Genomic DNA, 20,985 nt, shown 5'->3' on the forward strand with positions numbered 1-20,985 from the left:
TGGTGAGCAGTTAAAACCACTTGGACCATGAATTAGATCACTAACATAAGTGTAAAGATTAATTTTATTAAAAAGATCCCGCCATTTACATTGAAAATGAAATAAAACCCCAAATCATTTAGCTTAAAATGTTGGGACACAGACAAACTGGAGTTAAACGCACAGAAAGCAAAAACAAATAAAAAATACTGTAAAACGAGCCATTGAAATGTACATGATGGAAAAAGGAGTTTGGGAATCCTTTGTACATACAGATGAAATAATGCCAAAACCAGAGGATGAAAAGCAAGGGATAAATAAAAAAATGACAGGAGGAGAAAGAAATCAAATACATAGACAATGGTGTAAAATGGCTTCAAGCCCCGAGGCAAACAGGGACAGCGGAACAGGAGAGGGCAGGGAGCGGTCTCACCCCCATGGTCAGTCGGCATCAGGAGTGGGGCTTTTCCTCTGGCTCGTAGACCTGGATCGACTAAAACAAGGGATGAAGACCGTTAGCATTTTCAGTGGAGCACGACCTTCGAAACAAAGCAAGAACATTAGCATAGCTATTCCTTCAGCATAGTGCACAGCACTCAAACCACTAATCCTAATTGAAAATATCATTGTGTTTAGATACAGGGGCCAAAAATGGTTGAGACTGAAAGTTGAACGAGCATCTGGAATTCCCAATTACTACACAATAGCAAGTAATCTGGGATAAAAGCTAGAAAAAGACTACATCGCTAGTGCAGAAGATGGGAAAACCAGTTTAGACAGGTGACGCATTTTGACCAGTTGAATTTAACCGTCTCCAGTGCCACATGCATGAATAAAAATAGTCTTACGTCAGTGCCACATGACAGAAAACAAATGTGTAGGGGTGTGAAGATTGAAGTTCAATACCTGTCCCTCTTGGTGGTGGCTGAGCGGGACTTGGACCGAGAGCGAGATCTGGAGACGCTGCGCGCCCTGGGGCGGGACACGGAACGGGAGCGAGATCGGGAGCGACTGCAGAGGAAACAGCATGGTGGTCAGTAGGCAAGGAGGGGACTAAATCCTCATTGCAATACTGGTCATTTTTTGTACTGGCACCCAATTTCATTCCACTTCAAGCACTAGCTAGGTTCCCATCAATTTGTCAAAGATTTAAGCAAATATAATATTGGCATTTTACCAACAGGTGTTGTCATAAAACTGGCTTCTTGTGAATAAAAGGCTGTGCATAATGACAGTGCTTTTTTAGTGCACTGTCAACTTTCATTTACTAAATTCAAAAGGCACTCGCTCATCTGAGCAATCTTTTTGCAGGTGCATGGCAACAGTTGAAACAGGATGAAGGAAAAAGGAAACCGCACACTGCTCTTGATAGCATCACTGATATTTAATGAGTTTACGTATCGGCCTCACGGCCTTTGTCAGAGCTTATGTGAATTTTCTGAAAACTTTCATTTACTGAAAAAAACAATAAATCCAGCCCATTTTTTTTTCACTTTGTCAAATGGTTTTTGCACAAAAAGTCTGCGATAAACAAATGCACACTGGTCTTGACATGCACTCTAGCAAACAGTTTACAGATACAGTGCAGAGGGTAGGCTACATGAGATTATGGATAAGAGCAAGATAATTTGTAGTGGTCAATTGGCAGCCAAACACAGATGACCCATCTATTGGAAAGGAGCATCAAGATTATCACGATGCACTTTCATCCACCTTGTGAAGTTAACCTCTCTAGGGTAGGGGGCAGTATTTGCACGGCCGGATAAAAAAACGTACCCAATTTAATCTGGTTATTACTACTGCCCAGAAACTAGAATATGCATATAATTGTTTGATTTGGATAGAAAACATCCTAAAGTTTCTAAAACTGTTTGAATGGTGTCTGTGACTATAACAGAACTCATATGGCAGGCAAAAACCTGAAGATTCCTTACAGGAAGTGCCCTCTCTGACCATTTCTTGGCCTTCTACACTCTCTTTATTGAAAACTGAGGATCTCTGCTGTAACGTGACACTTCCAACGGCTCCCATAGGCTCTCAGAAGGCGGCAGAACGTTGAATGATGACTTTGCAGCCCATTGCTGAAAAACAGTAGCGCATTTGGATAGTGGTCGATCAGAGAACAATGCTTCGAAGTACGGTAATGGAATATTTAGAAATCTGTCACGAAACACGTCGGGCGCGTCACCCTTCGGATAGTGTCTTGAACGCACGAACAAAACAGAGGATATTTGAACATAACTATGGATTATTTTGAACCAAACCAACATTTGTTATTGAAGTAGAAGTCCTGGGAGTGCATTCTGACGAAGAACAGCAAAGGTAATCCAATTTTTCTTATAGTAAATCTGAGTTTGGTGAGGGCCAAACTTGGTGGGTGTCAAAATAGCTAGCCCGTGATGGTGAGCTATCTACTCAGAATATTGCAAAATGTGCTTTTGCCGAAAAGCTATTTTAAAATCGGACATAGCGATTGCATAAATGAGGTCTATCTATAATTCTTAAATAATTATGTTTTTTGTTAACGTTTATCGTGAGTAATTTAGTAAATTCACTGGAAGTTTGCGGTGGGTATGCTAGTTCTGAACGTCACATGCTAATGTAAAAAGCTGTTTTTTGATATAAATATGAACTTGATTGAACAAAACATGCATGTATTGTATAACATAATGTCCTAGGAGTGTCATCTGATGAAGATCAAAGGTTAGTGCTGCATTTAGCTATGGTTTGGGTTTATGTGACATTATATGCTAGCTTGAAAAATGGGTGTGATTATTTCTGGCTGGGTACTCTGCTGACAATCTAATGTTTTGCTTTCGTTGTAAAGCCTTTTGAAATAGGACAGTGTGGTTAGATTAACGAGAGTCTTGTCTTTAAAATGGTGTAAAATAGTCATATGTTTGAGAAATTGAAGTAATAGCATTTCTAAGGTATTTGAATATCGCGCCACGGGATTCCACTGGCTGTTGAGTAGGTGGGACGATTTCGTCCCACATACCCTAGAGAGGTTAACCACAATTTATTGAAACTGTAGCCAAATATAGTGTGCACGCTTTTTTTAAGTCTAAGTGAGGACCACGCCACACTGCCGGAACATTGTTATTCTATCAACAATGGCTAAGAGGGTGCCTTGAGCTTCAATGAAACATCTCAGGTTTCGTAGTTTTTTCTAGTGTTTGTCAAATTTCCTTAGTTTAGTAATGCACGAAACACACACGGGTAGAACTTTTGGAATACGAATCGCTGGGTACTCACCGTCCACCTGACCTCCCAGAAATCCCTAAGACAACAGAACAATAGACTAGCTTCTTTGGCGAGGAGCCGAGGTGCTTGGGAGTCCTACCGGAGAGTAGGCAGAAAAGACGCCTGACGGAGGCGCAGACGTGGCAGGGTCTTAATCTCACTAAAATGCTGGGCAACCAGTCTTCCATTACAGATTATTAACCTGTTGGGGCTAGGGGGCAGTATTTACACCGCCGGATAAAAAAACGTACCCGATTTAATCTGGTTACCACTCCTACCCAGTAACTAGAATATGTATATACTTATTACATATGAATAGAAACCACCTAAAGTTTCTAAAACTGTTTGAATGGTGTCTGTGAGTATAACAGAACTCATTTGGCAGGCAAAAACCTGAGAAGGTTTCATGCAGGAAGTGGCCTGTCTGACAAGGTGTTGTTGTTCTTGCTTCTGTTTATTGAAGAGTCAGGATCTTAGCTGTAACGTGACATTTCCTACGGCTCCAATAGGTTCTCAGAGCCCGGGAAAAACCTGAACGATGACGAGGCAGCCTCAGGCTGAAACACATAATCGCCTTTGCCAAGTGGCCCATCAGAGGACAATGGAATTAGGCGCGTGCCCGATTCGACCCAGTGATATATTTTCCTTCGGCTGTTTATCTAATTGCAGATTCCCGGTCGGAATATTATCGCTTTTTTTACGAGAAAAATGGCATAAAAATTGATTTTAAACAGCGGTTGACATGCTTCGAAGTACGGTAATGAAATATTTAGAAATCTTTTGTCACGAAATGCGCCGTGCGTGCGACCGTTATTTACCATTGGGATAGTGTCTAGAACGCACGAACAAAACGTCGCTGTTGGAACATAACTATGGATTATTTTGGACCAAACCTACATTTGTTATTGAAGTAGAAGTCCTGGGAGTGCATTCTGATGAAGAACAGGAAAGGGAAGACCATTTTTCTTATAGTAAATCTGATTTTGGTGAAGGCTAAACTTGCCGGGTGTCTAAATAGCTAGCCCGTGATGGCTGGGCTATGTACTAAGAATATTGCAAAATGTGCTTTCACCGAAAAGCTATTTTAAAATCGGACATATCGAGTGCATAGAAGAGTAATGTATCTATAATTCTTAAAATAATTGTTATGCTTTTTGTGAACGTTTATCGTGAGTAATTTAGTAAATTCGCCGGAAGTTTGCGGGGGGGTATGCTAGTTCTGAACGTCACATGCTAATGTAAAAAGCTGGTTTTTGATATAAATATGAACTTGATTGTTATACAATACATGCATGTTTTGTTCAATGTCCTAGGTGTGTCATCTGATGAAGATCAAAGGTTAGTGCTGCATTTAGCTGTCTTCTGGGTTTTTGTGACATTATATGCTAGCTTGAAAAATGGGTGTCTGATTATTTCTGGCTTGGTACTCTGCTGACATAATCTAATGTTTTGCTTTCGTTGTAAAGCCTTTTTGAAATCGACAGTGTGGTTAGATTAACGAGAGTCTTGTCTTTAAATAGCTGTAAAATAGTCATATGTTTGAGAAATTGAAGTAATAGGATTTTTAAGGTATTTGAAAATCGCGCCACAGGATTCAACTGGCTGTTACGTAGGTGGGATGAATTCGTCCCGCCTGCCCTAGAGAGGTTAATTGACCACAGCTCAGCGTTCAACACCATAATGCCCTCAAAGCTCATCACTAAGCTAAGGACCCTGGGACTAAACACCTCCCTCTGCAACTGGATCCTGGACTTCCTGACGGGCCGCCCCCAGGTGGTCAGGGTAGGTAGCAACACACTTGCTACGCTGATCCGCAACACTAGACCCCTCAGGGGTGCGTGCTCAGTCCCCTCCTGTACTCCCTGTTCACCCACGACTGCATGACCAAGCACGACTCCAACACCATAATTAAGTTTGCAGGCAACACAACAGTGGTAGGCCTGATCACCGACAAGAGCCTATAGGGAGGTCTGAGACCTGGCCGGGTGGTGCCAGAATAACAACCTATCCGTCAACGTAATCAAGACAAAGGAGATGATTGTGGACTACAGGAAAAGGAGGACCGAGCGCCCCCATTCTCATCGACGGGGCTGCAGTGGAGCAGGTTGAAAGCTTCAAGTTCCTTGGTGTCCACATCACCAACAAACTAACATGGTCCAAACACACCAAGACAGTCGTGAAGAGGGCACGACAAAACCTATTCCCCCTCAGGAGACTGAAAAGATTTGGCATGGGTCTTCAGATCTTCTAAAGGTTCTACAGCTGCACCAGAGAGCATCCTGACTGATTGCATCACTGCCTGGTATGGCAACTGCTCGGCCTCCGACCGCAAGGCACCAGAGGTTAGTGCTTACGGCCCAGCACATCAGTGGGGCTAAGCTGCCTGCCATCCAGGACCTCTATACCAGGCGGTGTCAGAAGAAGGCCCTAAAAATTGTCAAAGACACCAGCCATTCTGTTCTCTCTGCTTCCGCATAGCAAGCGGTACCAGAAACACCAAGTCTAGGACCAAAAGGCTTCTCAACAACTTTTACCCCCAAGCCATAACACTCCTGAACAGGTAATCAAATGGTTACCCGGACTATTTGCATTGTGTCCCGCCAACCCCTCTTTTACGCTGCTGCTACTTTGTTTATCATCTATACCAACATGTACATATTACCTCAATTAGCCCAACTAACCGGTGCCCCCAGACAGACTGTACCACCTGTATAAAGCCTTTCACTGTTTTCTTTCTCTACATCTCATTTACCTAATACCTATTTTTTACTTAAAAATTGCACTGTTGGTTAGGGCTTGTAAGTAAGCATTTCACTGTAAGGTCTACACCCGTTGTATTCGGTGCATGTGAGAAATAGACTTTGATTTGATTATACTACTCACCCATGTTCAATCATTAACCTGTTATGGCTAGGGGGCAGTATTTTCACAGCCGGATAAAAAACGTACCCGATTTAATCTGATTATGACTCCTGCCCAGAAACTAGAATATGCATATAATTATTAGCTTTGGATGGAAAACACTCCAAAGTTTCTAAAACTGTTTGAATGGTGTCTGTGACTATAACAGAACTCATATGGCAGGCCAAAACCTGAGAAGATTCCATGCAGGAAGTGCCCTGTGACAATTTCTTGCCCATCTCTATCCATTACAGAGGATCTCTGCTGTTACGTGACACTTCCTACAGCTCCCATGGGCTCTCAGAAGGCAGCAAAAAGCTGAATCGTGGCTTTGCAGGCTCTGGCTGAAAAAAAGTAGCGCGTTTGGGTAGTGGCTGGTTACAGTACTGTGAGACTCAGGCGCGTGCCCGCGTCGACCCCATGCTTTGTTTTCTTTCGTCTGTTTACCTAAACGCAGATTCCCAGTCGGAATATTATCGCTTTTTTACGAGAAAAATTGCATAAAAATTGATTTTAAAAAGCGGTTGACATGCTTCGAAGTACGGTAATGGAATATTTAGAAATCTTTTGTCACGAAATGCGCCATGCTCGTGACCCTTATTTACACTTCGGATAGTGTCTTGAACGCACGAACAAAACACCGCTGTTTGAACATAACTATGGATTATTTTGAACCAAACCAACATTTGTTATTGAAGTAGCAGTCCTGGGAGTGCATTCTGACGAAGAACACCAAAGGTAATCAAACTTTTCTAATAGTAAATCGGAGTTTGGTCAGGGCTAAACTTGGTCGGTGTCTAAATGGTTAGCCGATCTACTGAGAATATTGCAAAATGTGCTTTCACCGAAAAGCTATTTTAAAAATCGGACATATCGAGTGCATAGAGGAGTTCTGTATCTATAATTCTTAAAATAATTATGCTTTTTGTGAACGTTTATCGTGAGTAATTTAGTAAATTCACCGGATGTTTGCGGGGGGTATGCTAGTTCTGAACGTCACATGCTAATGTAAAAAAGCTGGTTTTTTATATAAATATGAACTTGATTGAACAAAACATGCATGTATTGTATAACATAATGTCCTAGGGTTGTCATCTGATGAAGATCAAAGGTTAGTGCTGCATTTAGCTGTGGTTTTGTTTTTTGTGACATATGCTAGCTTGAAAAATGGGTGTCTGATTATTTCTGGCTGGGTACTCTGCTGACATAATCTAATGTTTTGCTTTTGTTGTAAAGCCTTTTTGAAATCGGACAGTGTGGTTAGATTAACGTGAGTCTTGTCTTTAAAATGCTGTAAAATAGTCATATGTTTGAAAAATGGACGTTTTCGGATTTTAGAGGAGTTTGTATTTCGCGCCACGCCCATCATTGGATATTGGAGCAGGTGTTCCGCTAGCGGAACGTCTAGATGTAAGAGGTTAATGACCAAACTTTACAAACTCAGAGCAAGGATCTCCTTCCAATGAGTGGGACATCAGATCCTGCAACACTTTTTTCCCCCCCTGAGGCTTTGCTTTCCTCCGACATCCAGACAGATGATATACAACCAGCAGGTTTTACCGTTTTGAGCAGATAGGAAGCGGGTTCTCTGGCAACAGCGGTGGGCTCTGCTTTATGACCAACACATGGTGCGTCGGTGGAAACTTACAGGAACTTGAGTTTCTGCTCCGCCGACTTGGAATACTTGGTCATAAAATGCTGTCCTTTTTATCTTTGAGAGAGTTCACCAGGATTAATCGACATTGGTGTGTAGATCTCGCCCAAAGCCAACACCAAAAAGGCTCTCAAAGGTCTTCATTGGACCCTGAACAAACTGGAGACTGCATTCCCGGAGGCAGAGTAAACGGTTGCAGGCGACTTTAATAAAAGTCATCTGAAAACCGTGCTCCCAAATTATTACCAACACCGACTGTAACTCACAGAAATTCTACTCAACCATTGCTACACACCTTTGACACAGATATAAGGTCCTTTCGGAAAATCCGACCATGACTTCATCTTGCTTCTCCCCGCTTACAAAGACTCTAGAGGGAAGTTCCAGTGATCAGGTCGGTACAGCGTTGGTCCGACCAATCAGAATTCACGCTCCAAGACTGTTTTGATCACGTGGACTGGAATATGTTCCGGGTTGCCTCTGGAGATGTCAACGAATATGCAGACTCAATCACCGGATCCATAAAAAAACAAAATGCTTAGTTAATGTTTACCGATAGGATCTTTCAAAACGTACCTGAATCTAAAACCATCGATTGATAGAGCAAGGTGACCAAGGACAATAATTGACTTACGCAGATTGATCATGGCGAAACAAGTAGAGACAAAGTGGAGGAGCAATTCAACGGGTCGGATACAAGGCGTATGTGGCAGGGACTTCTAACACAGATTACAAAAAGAAAGCCAGCCACATCAGTCACCAATGCCCCCCTACCACACAAGGTAAACATATTTTTCTCAAGATCTGAGCATAATGACCCTGAGCTGCCGAGGAGAGCCCCCGTTGAAAACGTGGGCTACATACTCAGTCTCTCCTGAGGACAGAAGTCTTTCAAAACGTGTTAACCTTAGCAAGGCTGCCAGCCCAGATGGCATCTCTAGCCGTGCCCTCAGCATGTGTAGACCAGCTGGCTGTTAAGTTCTGACATTTTCAATCTCCCCCTAGCTCAGGCCTCTATAATAGAGGTCGACCGATTAATCAGGGCTGATTTCAAATTAACAATCGGTAATCTGCATTTTTGGATGCAGATTACATTGCACTCCACGAGGAGACTGCGTGGCAGGCTGACCACCTGTTACACGAGTGCAGTAAGGAGCCAAGGTAAGTTGCTAGCTAGCATTAAACTTTAAAAAAAACTATGAATCTAAACATAATCACTAGTTAAACTAGTAATATCAACCATGTGTAGTTATCTAGCTTGTCCTGCGTTGCATATAATCAATGCGGTGCATGTTAATTTATCATCGAATCACAGCCTACTTTGCCAAACGGGTGATGATTTAACAAGCGCATTCGCAAAAAAAAAAGCACTGTCGTTGCACCAGTGTACCTAACCACAAACCTCAATGCCTTTATTAAAATCAATACACAAACATATTTTTTTAACCTGCATATTTAGTTAATATTGCCTGCTAACATGAATTCATTTTAACAAGGGAAATTGTGCTACTTCTCTTGCGTTCTGTGCAAGCAGAGTCAGGGTATATGCAGCAGTTTGGGCCGCCTGGCTCATTGCAAACTGTGTGGAGACCATTTCTTCCTAACAAAGATCGTAATTAATTTGCCAGAATTTTACATAATTATTACATAACATTGAAGGTTGTGCAATGTAACAGCAATATTTAGACTTAGGGATGCCACCCATTCGATAAAATACGGAATGGGTTCCATATTTCACTGAAAGAATAAACATTTTATTTTTGAAATGTTTTCTGGATTTGACCATACTAATGACCATAGGCTCGTATTTCTATGTGTTTATTATATTATAATTAAGTCTATGATATGATAGAGCAGTCTGAGCGGTGGTAGGAAGCAGCAGGCTCGTAAGCATTCGTTCAAACAGCACTTTCCAGCGTTTGCCAGCAGCTCTCGCTGTGCTTCAAGCATTGCGCTGTTTATGACTTCAAGCCTATCAACCCCCAAGATTAAGCTGGCAATACTATAGTGCCTATAAGAACATCCAATAGTCAAAGGTATATGAAATACAAATGGTAGAGAGAAAGTCCTATAATAACTACAACCTAAAACTTCTTACCTGGGAATATTGAAGACTCATGTTAAAAGGAACCACCAGCTTTCATATGTTCTCATGTTCTGAGCAAGGAACTTAAACGTTAGCTTTTTCACATGGCACATATTGCACTTCTACTTTCTTCTCCAACACTGTTTTTGCATTATTTAAACCAAACATAATTCATTGTTTGAGACTAAATTGATTTTATTCATGTATTATATTACCGTAATTTCCGGACTATTAAGCGCACCCGAATATAATTTAAAAAAATATATATTATTTTGAACATAAATAAGCCGCTTATGTCTATAAGCCGCAGGTGCCTACCGGTACATTGAAACAAATGACCTTTACACAGGCTTTAACGAAACACGGCTTGTAACAAAAAATTATGATTAGCAGTAAGCTTTAGTTGTCTTTTTGCACTGAGTCAATTCCTCACGCTGCTGTTTCCGTCTTATCATCGACTCATTAAGACCAAGCTCCCGTGCAGCAGATCTATTTCCTTTTCCAACAGCCAGATCAAATCGCCTTCAACTTGAAAGCTGCATCATATGCATTTCTCCGTGTCTTTGCCATGATGAGGGTGACAAAATGAGTACCGTAATCAGAATGATGGGAAGTTTGAGAGCGCTCGATTTAATCTAAACAGTAAACAAAAAAGTTTGACCTAAACCCGTTCGGCAATTTCATTAGTCTAATGAAAGCTTCATGCCGCCAAAAAACTGAGCACGTCACAGAAAGTGTTTTTTTGAAGAAGAAAAAAATTGAAAGCGGGAAAAATCCATATATTAGCCATGTCATTGTTTAAGCTGCGAGGTTCAAAGCCTGGGAAAAAAAGTTGTGGCTTATAGTCCGGAATTTACGGTAAGTTAAAATAAGTGTTCATTCAGTATTGTTGTAATTGTCATTATTACTATATATATATAAATAAATCATAATCAGTCTACCTCTACTCTATACCCAACTGCTTCAAGATGTCCACTATCATACATGTCGCTTTCCCCCCCCTCCCTCAACCCTTTCTAGGTAGCCTAGTGGTTAGAGCGTTGGACTAGTAACCCAAAGGTTGCGACATCGAATCCCAGAGCTGCAATGTAAAACTCTGTCATTCTGCCCCTGAACAAGGCAGCTGAATAGCCACCACTAGTCAGCTCCCCCACCATGGACATCTCTCTCCTGCTCCCCTTATGGTCATTCCACCCCACCAACAGCGTTTACTCTGCCTCCATCCCAATGGACACTTATTCAACACTGCCTCAGTTGTTATTATGTATAGTGTTATTTATAATGTAGTGTTATTTATATAGTTCATTTTATAACCATTTTCATTATTTTATTTCACTAGTCCTGCATGTTGGAGCGCAAAGCCTAATATTTTCATTGTACCCTGCAATCACACCTGCAACCCTGTATGTGCCCATAAAACAATGAAACAATTGCACAAGAAATTGTTTACACCTCAATTCACCGCATAATCTAATCACCAACAAAAAAAATTACCCACCCGTCTAGCGTATTTTGTTTTGCCGACATTTAACAACTTTAGGGTTTTGTTGTTTATCCAACAGGTACTTTACTCACAAAAATAGTTGAATGGAAACTTGGTTATTGGCATACATTCAACATATAGCAATTACCAGGTCTTCTAGTCAGATTGTAGATTAGGTCTACTTTAAACCGTGCCAAAGTCTGTATTATTCTCCCAAGGAATAGATTTCACCAGTAAGCTGCCTCTGCCATGACAGTACAGCCTTGGGTGCAATATAGGTTGGTTTTCAACATTGATGAAAACCACTTAGAAGGGGCAGTGGCGAGACTACACAAAATGAAAGTACCACTTACAATCAATTTTTTATCAGTCATTACTTTCAGTTGCATAATCTGTCTCAGTAAGAGCTGGACGATGGGCCTACCATGTTGAAAGACCACCTCAATACTGACTATCGTGTATGTGAGCCTTACCTTGCTGCTCTGCGCACTGGACTTCTGGACGACCTGCGCACTGGACTTCTGGACGACCTGCGCACTGGACTTCTGGACGACCTGCGCACTGGACTTCTGGACTTGGAACGTGCTGGGGACCCAGATCTACTGTGCAAAGACAATACCCTCAGCGTCATCATGTCATCTATTCAAAAGCTGCTCTATCCACTATAAGCAAACTAAGGGTAGGGTGCCTATAGTGCCTTCAAACCCCTTGACTTTATCCACTTTGTGTTACAGCCTGAATTGAATATGGATAAAATTGCGATTGTATCTCTGACCTACACACAATACCCCATGTCAAAGTGGAATCATGTTTTTATTATTAATAAAAAAATTCAAGTATTGAGTCAATAGGTATTCAACCCTGTTAATGGCAAGCCTAAATAGGTTCTTAAAAAAAAGTGGTTAACAATTCACATAATATATTGCATGGACTCACTGTGAAATTATAGTGTTAACCATTTCTCTTAAATGACTACCTCAGCTGTGTAAAAAAAAAAAAAAAAAAAAAATAAAGATATATATAATAGCATAGAATTTTAAACAGATTCAACCACAAAGACCAAGGAGTCTTTCCAATACCTCGCAAAGGGCACCTATTGGTAGATGGACAATGTTAAAAAAATAAAAAATAAAGCAGACATTGAATAACCCGTTGAGCATGGAGAAGTCCTTAATTACACTTTAGATGGTGTATCAATACACCCAGTCACTACAAAGATACATGCGGCCTTCCTAACTTAGTTGACAGAGAGGAAGGAAACCACTCAGGGATTTCACCATGATGCCAAACAGTTGAGTTTTATGGTTGTGATAGGCAAAAACTGAGGATGGATCAACAACATTGTAGTTACTCCACAATACTATCCTAATGGACAGTGAAAAGGAAGCCTACACAAAATAAAAATATTCCAAAACATGCATCATGTTAACCTGTTGGGGCTAGGGGGCAGTATTTTCACGGCTGGATAAAAAAACGTACCCGATTGAATCTGGTTACTAATCCTACCCAGTAACTAGAATATGCATATACTTATTATATATGGATAGAAAACACCCTAAAGTTTCTAAAACTGTTTGAATGGTGTCTGTGAGTATAACAGAACTCATTTGGCAGGCAAAACCCTGAGACAGATTCTGACAGGAAGTGGATATCTGATGTGTTGTATTACCTTTAAACCTATGCCATTGAAAAACACAGGGGCTGAGGAATATTTTGGCACTTCCTATTGCTTCCACTAGATGTCACCAGCCTTTACAAAGTGTTTTGAGTCTTTTACTGTGAGATCTGACCGAACAAGAGCCATGGAACGGTGATGGCCGATTAGACTCTGGCGCGCGAGTTCATGTTGGGTACCCTCGTTCCAATACGTTATAAAAGAGTATGCATTCGTCCACCTTGAATATTATTCATGTTCTGGTTAAAAAAGGCCCTAATGATTTATGCTATACAACGTTTGACATGTTTGAACGAACGTAAATATATTTTTTCCCCTTGTTCATGAAGTGAAGTCCGGCTGGCTTAGATCATGTGCTAACAAGACGGAGATTTTTGGACATAAATGATGAGCTTTTTTGAACAAAACTACATTCGTTATGGACCTGTGATACCTGGAAGTGACATCTGATGAAGAGAATCAAAGGTAATGGATTATTTACATAGTATTTTCGATTTTAGATCTCCCCAACATGGCGGCTAGTCTGTATCGCAACGTGTATTTTTCTGGGCGCAGTGCTCAGATTATTGCAAAGTGTGATTTCCCAGTAAGGTTATTTTTAAATCTGGCAAGTTGATTGCGTTCAAGAGATGTAAATCTATAATTCTTTAAATGACAATATAATATTTTACCAATGTTTTCTAATTTTAATTATTTAATTTGTGGTGCTGACTTGACTGCCGGTTATTGGAGGGAAACGATTTCCTCAACATCAATGCCATAGTAAAACGCTGTTTTTGGATATAAATATGAACTTGATAGAACTAAAAATGCATGCATTGTCTAACATAATGTCCTAGGAGTGTCATCTGATGGAGATTGTAAAAGGTTAGTGCATCATTTTAGCTGGTTTTATGGTTTTGGTGACCCTGTCTTTGAATTGACAAAACATTACACACAGCTATTGTCAATGTACTCCCCTAACATAATCTAACTTTATGCTTTCGCCGTAAAACCTTTTTGAAATCGGACAACGTGGTTAGATTAAGGAGATGTTTATCTTTCAAAGGGTGTAAGATAGTTGTATGTTTGAAAAATTTGAATTTTGACATTTATTTGGTTTCAAATTTGCCGCTCTTGAAATGCACCTGCTGTTGATGGAGTGCACCACGGGGGGGACGCTAGCGTCCCACCTAGCCCATAGAGGTTAACAATAAGGCACTAAAGTAAAACTTGCAAAAGACGTGGCAGAGAAATTAACTTCATGTACTGAAAACAAAGCGTTATCGTCGGGACGAATCCAACTCAACAGGGAGTACCACCTCATATTTTGAAGCATGGTGGTGGCTGCATCATGTTATGGGTATGCTTGTCATCGGCAAGGACTATTGAGTTTTTTTTAAAGGATACAAATAAATGTAAGAGCTAAGCACAGGCAAAATTCTAGCAGAAAACCTGTTTGTCTGCTTTCCAACAGACACTGGGAGACTAATTCACCTTTCAGCAGGACAATAACCTAAAACAATTGCTTAACCTGTTATGGCTAGGGGGCAGTATTTTCACGGCTGGATAAAAAAACGTACCCGATTTAATCTGGTTACTACTCCTGCCCAGTAACTAGAATATGCATATAATTATTGGCTTTGGATAGAAAACACTCCAAAGTTTCTAAAACTGTTTGAATGGTGTCTGTGAGTATAACAGAACTCAAATGGCAGGTCAAAACCTGAGAGATTCCTTTACAGGAAGTGGCCTGTCTGACCATTTCTTGAACTTCTTTGCCATCTCTATCTTTTACAAAGGATCTCTGCTCTAACGTGACACTTCCTACGTCTTCCATGGGCGCTCAGAGCCCGGGAAAAACCTGAATGTCGTCATCCCAGCCCCAGGCTGAAACACATTATCGCCTTTCTCAAGTGGCCGATCAAGGGACTGTGGGCTTAGGCGCGTGCCCTGGCCGCCCCCGTCTTTGTGATTTTTCCTCTGTTTGCCGAAAAGGAGATTCCCGGTCGGAATATTATCGCTTTTTTACAAGATAAATTGCATAAAAACTGATTTTAAACAGCGGTTGACATGCTTCGAAGTATGGTAATGGAATATTTAGACATTTTTTGTCACGAATTGCGCCATGCGCACGACCCTGATTTACCATTTCGGATAGTGTCTGGGACGCACGAACAAAACGCCGCTATTCGGATATAACGATGGATTATTTTGGACCAAACCAACATTTGTTATTGAAGTAGCAGTCCTGGGAGTGCATTCTGACGAAGACAAAAGGTAATCAAACTTTTATAATAGTAAATCTGATTTTGGTGAAGGCTAAACTTGCCGGGTGTCTAAATAGCTAGCCCGTGATGGCTGGGCTATGTACTTAGAATATTGCAAAATGTGCTTTCACCGAAAAGCTATTTTAAAATCGGACATATCGAGTGCATAGAGGAGTTCTGTATCTATAATTCTTAAAATAATTGTTATGCTTTTTGTGAACGTTTATCGTGAGTAATTTAGTAAATTCACCGGATGTTTGCGGGGGGTATGCTAGTTCTGAACGTCACATGCTAATGTAAAAAGCTGTTTTTTTATATAAATATGAACTTGATTGAACAAAACATGCATGTATTGTATAACATAATGTCCTAGGTGTGTCATCTGATGAAGATCAAAGGTTAGTGCTGCCTTTAGCTGTCTTCTGGGTTTTTGTGACATTATATGCTAGCTTGAAAAATGGGTGTCTGATTATTTCTGGCTTGGTACTCTGCTGACATAATCTAATGTTTTGCTTTCGCTGTAAAGCCTTTTTGAAATCGGACAGTGTGGTTAGATAAAGGAGAGTCTTGTCTTTAAAATGCTGTGAAATAGTCATGTTTGAAAAATTGAAGTTTTTGTATTTTTGAGGAATTTGTCATTCGCGCCACGCCTATCATTGGATATTGGAGCAGGTGTTCCGCTAGCGGAACGTCTAGATGTAAGAGGTTAACAAGACGAAATTGAATGTTCTAGTTTTTACTTAAAATCGGCTTGTAAGCCTTAAATGGCTGTCCAGCAATGATCAACAACCAACCTGACAGTTTATTTGTCCATTGATCCTTAAAATAAATAATTGGACAATCCATGTGTGCAAAGCTCAGATTTACCCAGAAAGACTCAGCTGTAATCACTGCCAAAGGTGATTCTAAAATGTATTGACTCAAGGGGTTGAATACTTATGCATTAGCATTTTTTAACAATGTGATTAAACTTCGTTGCTCCTTGTTGAAACAAGCAAATGAGTCTTCAGTTACCTAGGCAACACCCCTACAATGCAGCAGCACACAGAGATATAATTAATAGAACAGGCTTGGAACCTCAAACCTTGGTAATCAAATTCTGCTAGTGTACCCACAAGTTCCTTCCACTTTGACAGAGTATTGTCTAGATCGTTGACAAAAAAAGGACAATTAAATACATTTTAATCCCACAACGTAGAACAATCAAGGGGTGTGAACACTTCCTGAAGGCAGTGTAGTTGGGATGATAGATACAAACTAAGTCAGAAAAAAAATACAATGAGAAAAATATGTTCACCAATTACTGCAGTAGATTAAGTCTTACCTGCTTCTGCGCTTTGAGTATGATGGGGATTTATAACGCCTGCTGGAGGGAGATAAGGGAACTCATAAAGCTATTAATAGCAATTAAGAGAACATTAATCTGAATCAGTCAGGTCGGTCTCTTCGAATTTCAGAATCTTCGAGTTCGGCTAGAACAATAAGTGATCAAATAAAGAGACAAAGTCTTTCAAAAGATAGTTAACTTGCAGGGGTCCTTTTGTGACAGAGCCACTCACCGGTCGCGGCCGTTGCTTCGGCTGCGTGAGCGGTAACGCCTTCCCCTGGATCTTGACCGTGAGCGGGACCTGGGAGAGGATCATTGATCAAATATGTGCAGTAGAAAGGTGTAGCATTTAAAGACAAGTATGTATGATGCCTCCACAAAAAGTACATTCTCTTGGAGCCACCATGTCGTTGAATGTCATTCAACAAAAGTGACATTCCAATAACAGTGTAAGTGACATTCTTGAGAAGACAGCCTCTACACTGTACCTGCTGCGGCGGCCACCCCCCCTCTTGCTAAAGCGATAGCAGTCATATGCATAATGGCCATTCTCGCCACATTGGTAGCAGCGGTCGTTGGGGTCGAAGTGCCGGCGGCTGGGGCGGTCGTGGCGCGACTTGCGAGACATACCCGTTGACAACTCCACTCTTATGCGGGCACCACAGAGCACTCTGAAACATGACAATGGTTTAAGAATAGATGGCATTTTGGGGCATACAATTGAGAAAAAAATAATAATCTGAAAAAAAAATAGTTGAAGTTTAAGTGTCATAGATTGAGCCTATGAATCCACTCCATACTGTGCTGCTGCTGTATGCAATTCAACCGCACGTGTACTCACTTGCCGTCCATGCCCTTCGTCGCATCCTCAGCATCTCTGGGATCTTCATACTCGACAAAGGCAAAACCAGGTGGGTTCCTGGCCACCCAGACACTGCGCAAAGGTCCATAGTAGTTGAACGCCCGCTCCAACTCCCCCTTGGCAGCACCGTTGCCTAGGTCACCTACATATACCTTGCAGTCAGTGTTGCGCGAGGAGCTTCGTGATGAGGAGTAGGACATCTTAAAATCTGAAACCAGATAGAGGAGTGGCAAACAGACCTTGAAGCACCATGCAGATCTTCAGAACTAGTATGGCCTTTTGAAGTGGGTAGGAAATAATCACCAACTCATCATTTTATGAAAAGATTGAATTTATCCTGAAGCTCATGTTATGGGAACACCCTGTCAACAATGAAATAGTTTCAACACAAGCTACAAAGAGGCGAAATCAAAGTGAGCTAGCTAGCTATAACATTAAAGGGAAACCGCACTTGGCCTCTTATTAAATAAAAAAACAAATGAATGTGTGGCTGCAGACAGCCCGATGTCTGTTGATTTAGATTTGGTTAATTAAGAAATGCAGTGTGTTTGTTTGATGAGTGCGTGTTCGCAGGTGGCATGAGTTGCTGGTGTGCAACCGTGGCCAAGTTGGTTTTACTTTGAATCGCTGGGGCTAGTCAGGGACCGTCAATAAATTATACAGTAAATTATAATATTCTCATGTTGCACACCTTTTAGTTCTCAAACGCTTTCAATATTTGTATAAGAATTTCTGCAATTTACAGTTGGTTTGAGGTTAAGTCATTGAAATTTGGAGCTATCTGGAATGTTATTGTCCCATGTACAATCATTAATAGAGCCTACACAGCAGGGGAGAAAAAATGAGAAATAATCAACCAACAGTTCCAAAGAGAGGCTTGAATATTGTGCTCTCTCTGGGTCTGCTATATAGTCGGGGACGGTCCAAACAGACTCAAGGACAGCCCTGGGACGATAGATCCAAAATTCATACAACTAGGCCTACTGTACATAAAAATACATTTAAAAAAGCAATGAGGCTGATGCAACAGATGAGAACGTTTAGCTTAAAATGTTGACACCAACTATTATTTCTTCACATTACAAGCACAGCAATGTGCACACAGGAGTAGGCGATGGACAAATGTTCCTAAATGCAAAAGGCACCGCACACACGTGTAATTTCAATGTGGCAGAGATTAAAATACCCATTCAACATTTTGAAAGAGGGGAGATCTACAGATGCAACAAGGGTTGCTAATATGACTAGGATTGTGAATGCCAACTGCCTTCACTCAGATTGCAAAGTGGGTGATGTGCACCGGCCTTTCTTTCAGCTTGTGACCATTTGATCTGAAGAACCTCTGCCTCAATTACATCAACAGAACCAAGACTTCAGACATTAATGTTAATTATCCTACATTATAATTGTAAAACATGACCGTGTAGCCTATATGTATGTAATTAAAAGTCTCAAGTTTGGTTACATTTCTGGCGCATCCCTCGCGTAAGCGTCGCTGTGGACATGAGGCTGTACATAGCCAATAACGCATAAAACCTGGGCTATACTTTTACATGTAGACTAATAGTGTACATTTATGCAAAATAGATTTAAGTATTACTCCAATGTTGTAATTTTTAGGGGCAATCTTTTACATTTCAATTGCTGGCTCAGTTGACAGACCCATTTATCAATTTCAGTAGTAGGCTACCAGTAAACATTTTTTTAATTTGGTACTGGTCATCTTCAGTGTGGGAAGATTTAAATTGCACTTTGGGATGATGGTGAAAAAAAAGTTTGCCTCAAACCCTGTATGTAGCACTAGCTAGCCAACATTGGCTAGAATGTTGAAGCCGGGAGAGAGAGGAACAGATTAACTTCATTACTGGCTATACAATTGTCGTAGTAGTGACTGAATAATAGTATAATAAAACTTGGTGTACTGGACTCACGATGGAAAGGAAAGAGATCCATCTAGCTCCAGAAGGATTATGACTGGAGAATTTTTTTTATTTGTTATTTTTTTTTAAATCAAGCTGCCTACAGCCACACATGAATGTAAAACGCTTTATTTAATAAAAGCAAACTTTTGGGGCTTTTATATTTTTATACTCCAATTTAAAAATCGATTTTAAAGCAATGTGCCTTGTTACACCATTTCACAATGTTTTCTTAAACCATTCCCTATAATCACTAATATAGTTCAGATTAAATAATGTATGTGACGAACCAATATCAGAAAGTGCGAAATGCTGAGTACAAGGTAAATCCATTTTACCAGTTGTATTAGGACTGTCATTATGGATAAATGTGGGAAGTCCTCTCCAGCAGCGAAAAATGTTGGCCTAGTTCTCAGGCCTTGTGGGCGGACTTTGAGTAACTAGCTAGTCAGCCAGACATGTACTTTTTGGTAACTACATAACGTTAACTAACAACTGTAGCTAATGTTTTACAAGTAACAGTAATTAGTTGCTACCGGTAAATGTGTAATTAAGCCGAGACCAACGCATTCAATTAGCTCGCTTGCTAGCAACAGTGTGTGCCGTCCAAAAAAGTGCGCGTACTGCGCTTGTTAGAAAGGATAGGCCGCACATTGATTTCATACGGCTTTGTTCACCAAATAAGGCTATACAAGTAGGATAAATATCACAATATAAACACAGACTGCTTTAAATTCACCCAAAGTATGTTGATTTCCTAAATTTGATTTAAAACAATTCGTCGAAAACGCAGTTTGGACCACCACATTCAATGTCTGCCATACTCACTTGATGCAGATTGCTATGCTAACACTAGCCGCCTCAACTCAGCGAGTGAATGAACACCGTTTCCCGGTTGGCCTCAGTCAGACGTCAGCTGAAAACACGAGTAAGAAAATGTGATTCTTTTTACGAGTTTATACATTTAATTAATGTCGTCTCCATTTCCATAGCATAGTTACAAATCAAGCCGGGCACTCACCTTTTCCAGGTCTACCTTTCCCGTATTGACCTAGCTGTTAGCTCTTCACACAGAGCAGCAGCACGTTTTACAGATAACCCAGGGAAGGAAATACCGCCAGCCTTCCCTGGCCAACCGGAGAGCGCTTCTTCTTTCGGTTTCAAGGAGGAGGGATTTCCTCAATAGTAACGTCCCATTGGTTCCTACAAATACTATGCACGGTTTCAACTTGATGGTGCAGATACAAACTCAAAATTGGTGTAAAAATTCATGAAAAATAATAAAAAATTGGAACTAGTGACGACTACTAGTCATGGTAAATACACCCGACACATCACACGTCAATTATACATTAACTTTGAATGGACTATTCAACAAGTAAAAAAAAAAAAAAAAAGACTAAAATAAACAGGTGGATGAATGAATGAAACATTTTACACAATTGGGTCTGGCTCCAACCTAGCCCTTGAACATGTCTCGAGCTTGAGGTAGTCACCTCATACAAGTACTTGGGAGTATGGCTAGACGGTGCAGACCACGACTGCACACCAAACCAAAAACCCACAAAAACAACCCTAAACAAAAAGGGAGGGAAGGGAGGGTCGCC

At 40.8% G+C, this 20,985-nt stretch overlaps 1 protein-coding gene across 7 annotated transcripts; it reads right to left on the reverse strand.

Moving 5' to 3' along the window:
- Window positions 1-46: 46 nt before the first annotated feature.
- LOC106603690 (serine/arginine-rich splicing factor 7) lies at window positions 47-20,557 on the reverse strand. 7 transcript variants are annotated; one of them, XM_014197668.3, is made up of 9 exons: window positions 20,400-20,556; window positions 20,207-20,294; window positions 17,439-17,667; window positions 17,086-17,268; window positions 16,830-16,898; window positions 16,595-16,633; window positions 11,820-11,945; window positions 886-990; window positions 47-472 (listed from the first exon to the last, which is right to left on the reverse strand). In XM_014197668.3, the coding sequence occupies exons 3-9, from the start codon at window positions 17,657-17,659 to the stop codon at window positions 421-423; spliced, it is 795 nt and encodes a 264-aa protein (XP_014053143.1). In that variant the 5' UTR covers window positions 17,660-17,667; window positions 20,207-20,294; window positions 20,400-20,556; the 3' UTR covers window positions 47-420. The 7 variants fall into 7 exon arrangements, with proteins under 7 accessions (XP_014053143.1, XP_014053142.1, XP_014053141.1 ...); XM_014197667.3 differs by having other exon boundaries at window positions 11,820-11,948; XM_014197666.3 differs by having other exon boundaries at window positions 16,595-16,636.
- Window positions 20,558-20,985: the final 428 nt, after the last annotated feature.

This window comes from Salmo salar, chromosome 04 (genome assembly GCF_965601325.2).
Source record: "Salmo salar chromosome 04, fSalSal1, whole genome shotgun sequence".
NCBI lineage: Eukaryota > Metazoa > Chordata > Actinopteri > Salmoniformes > Salmonidae > Salmo > Salmo salar.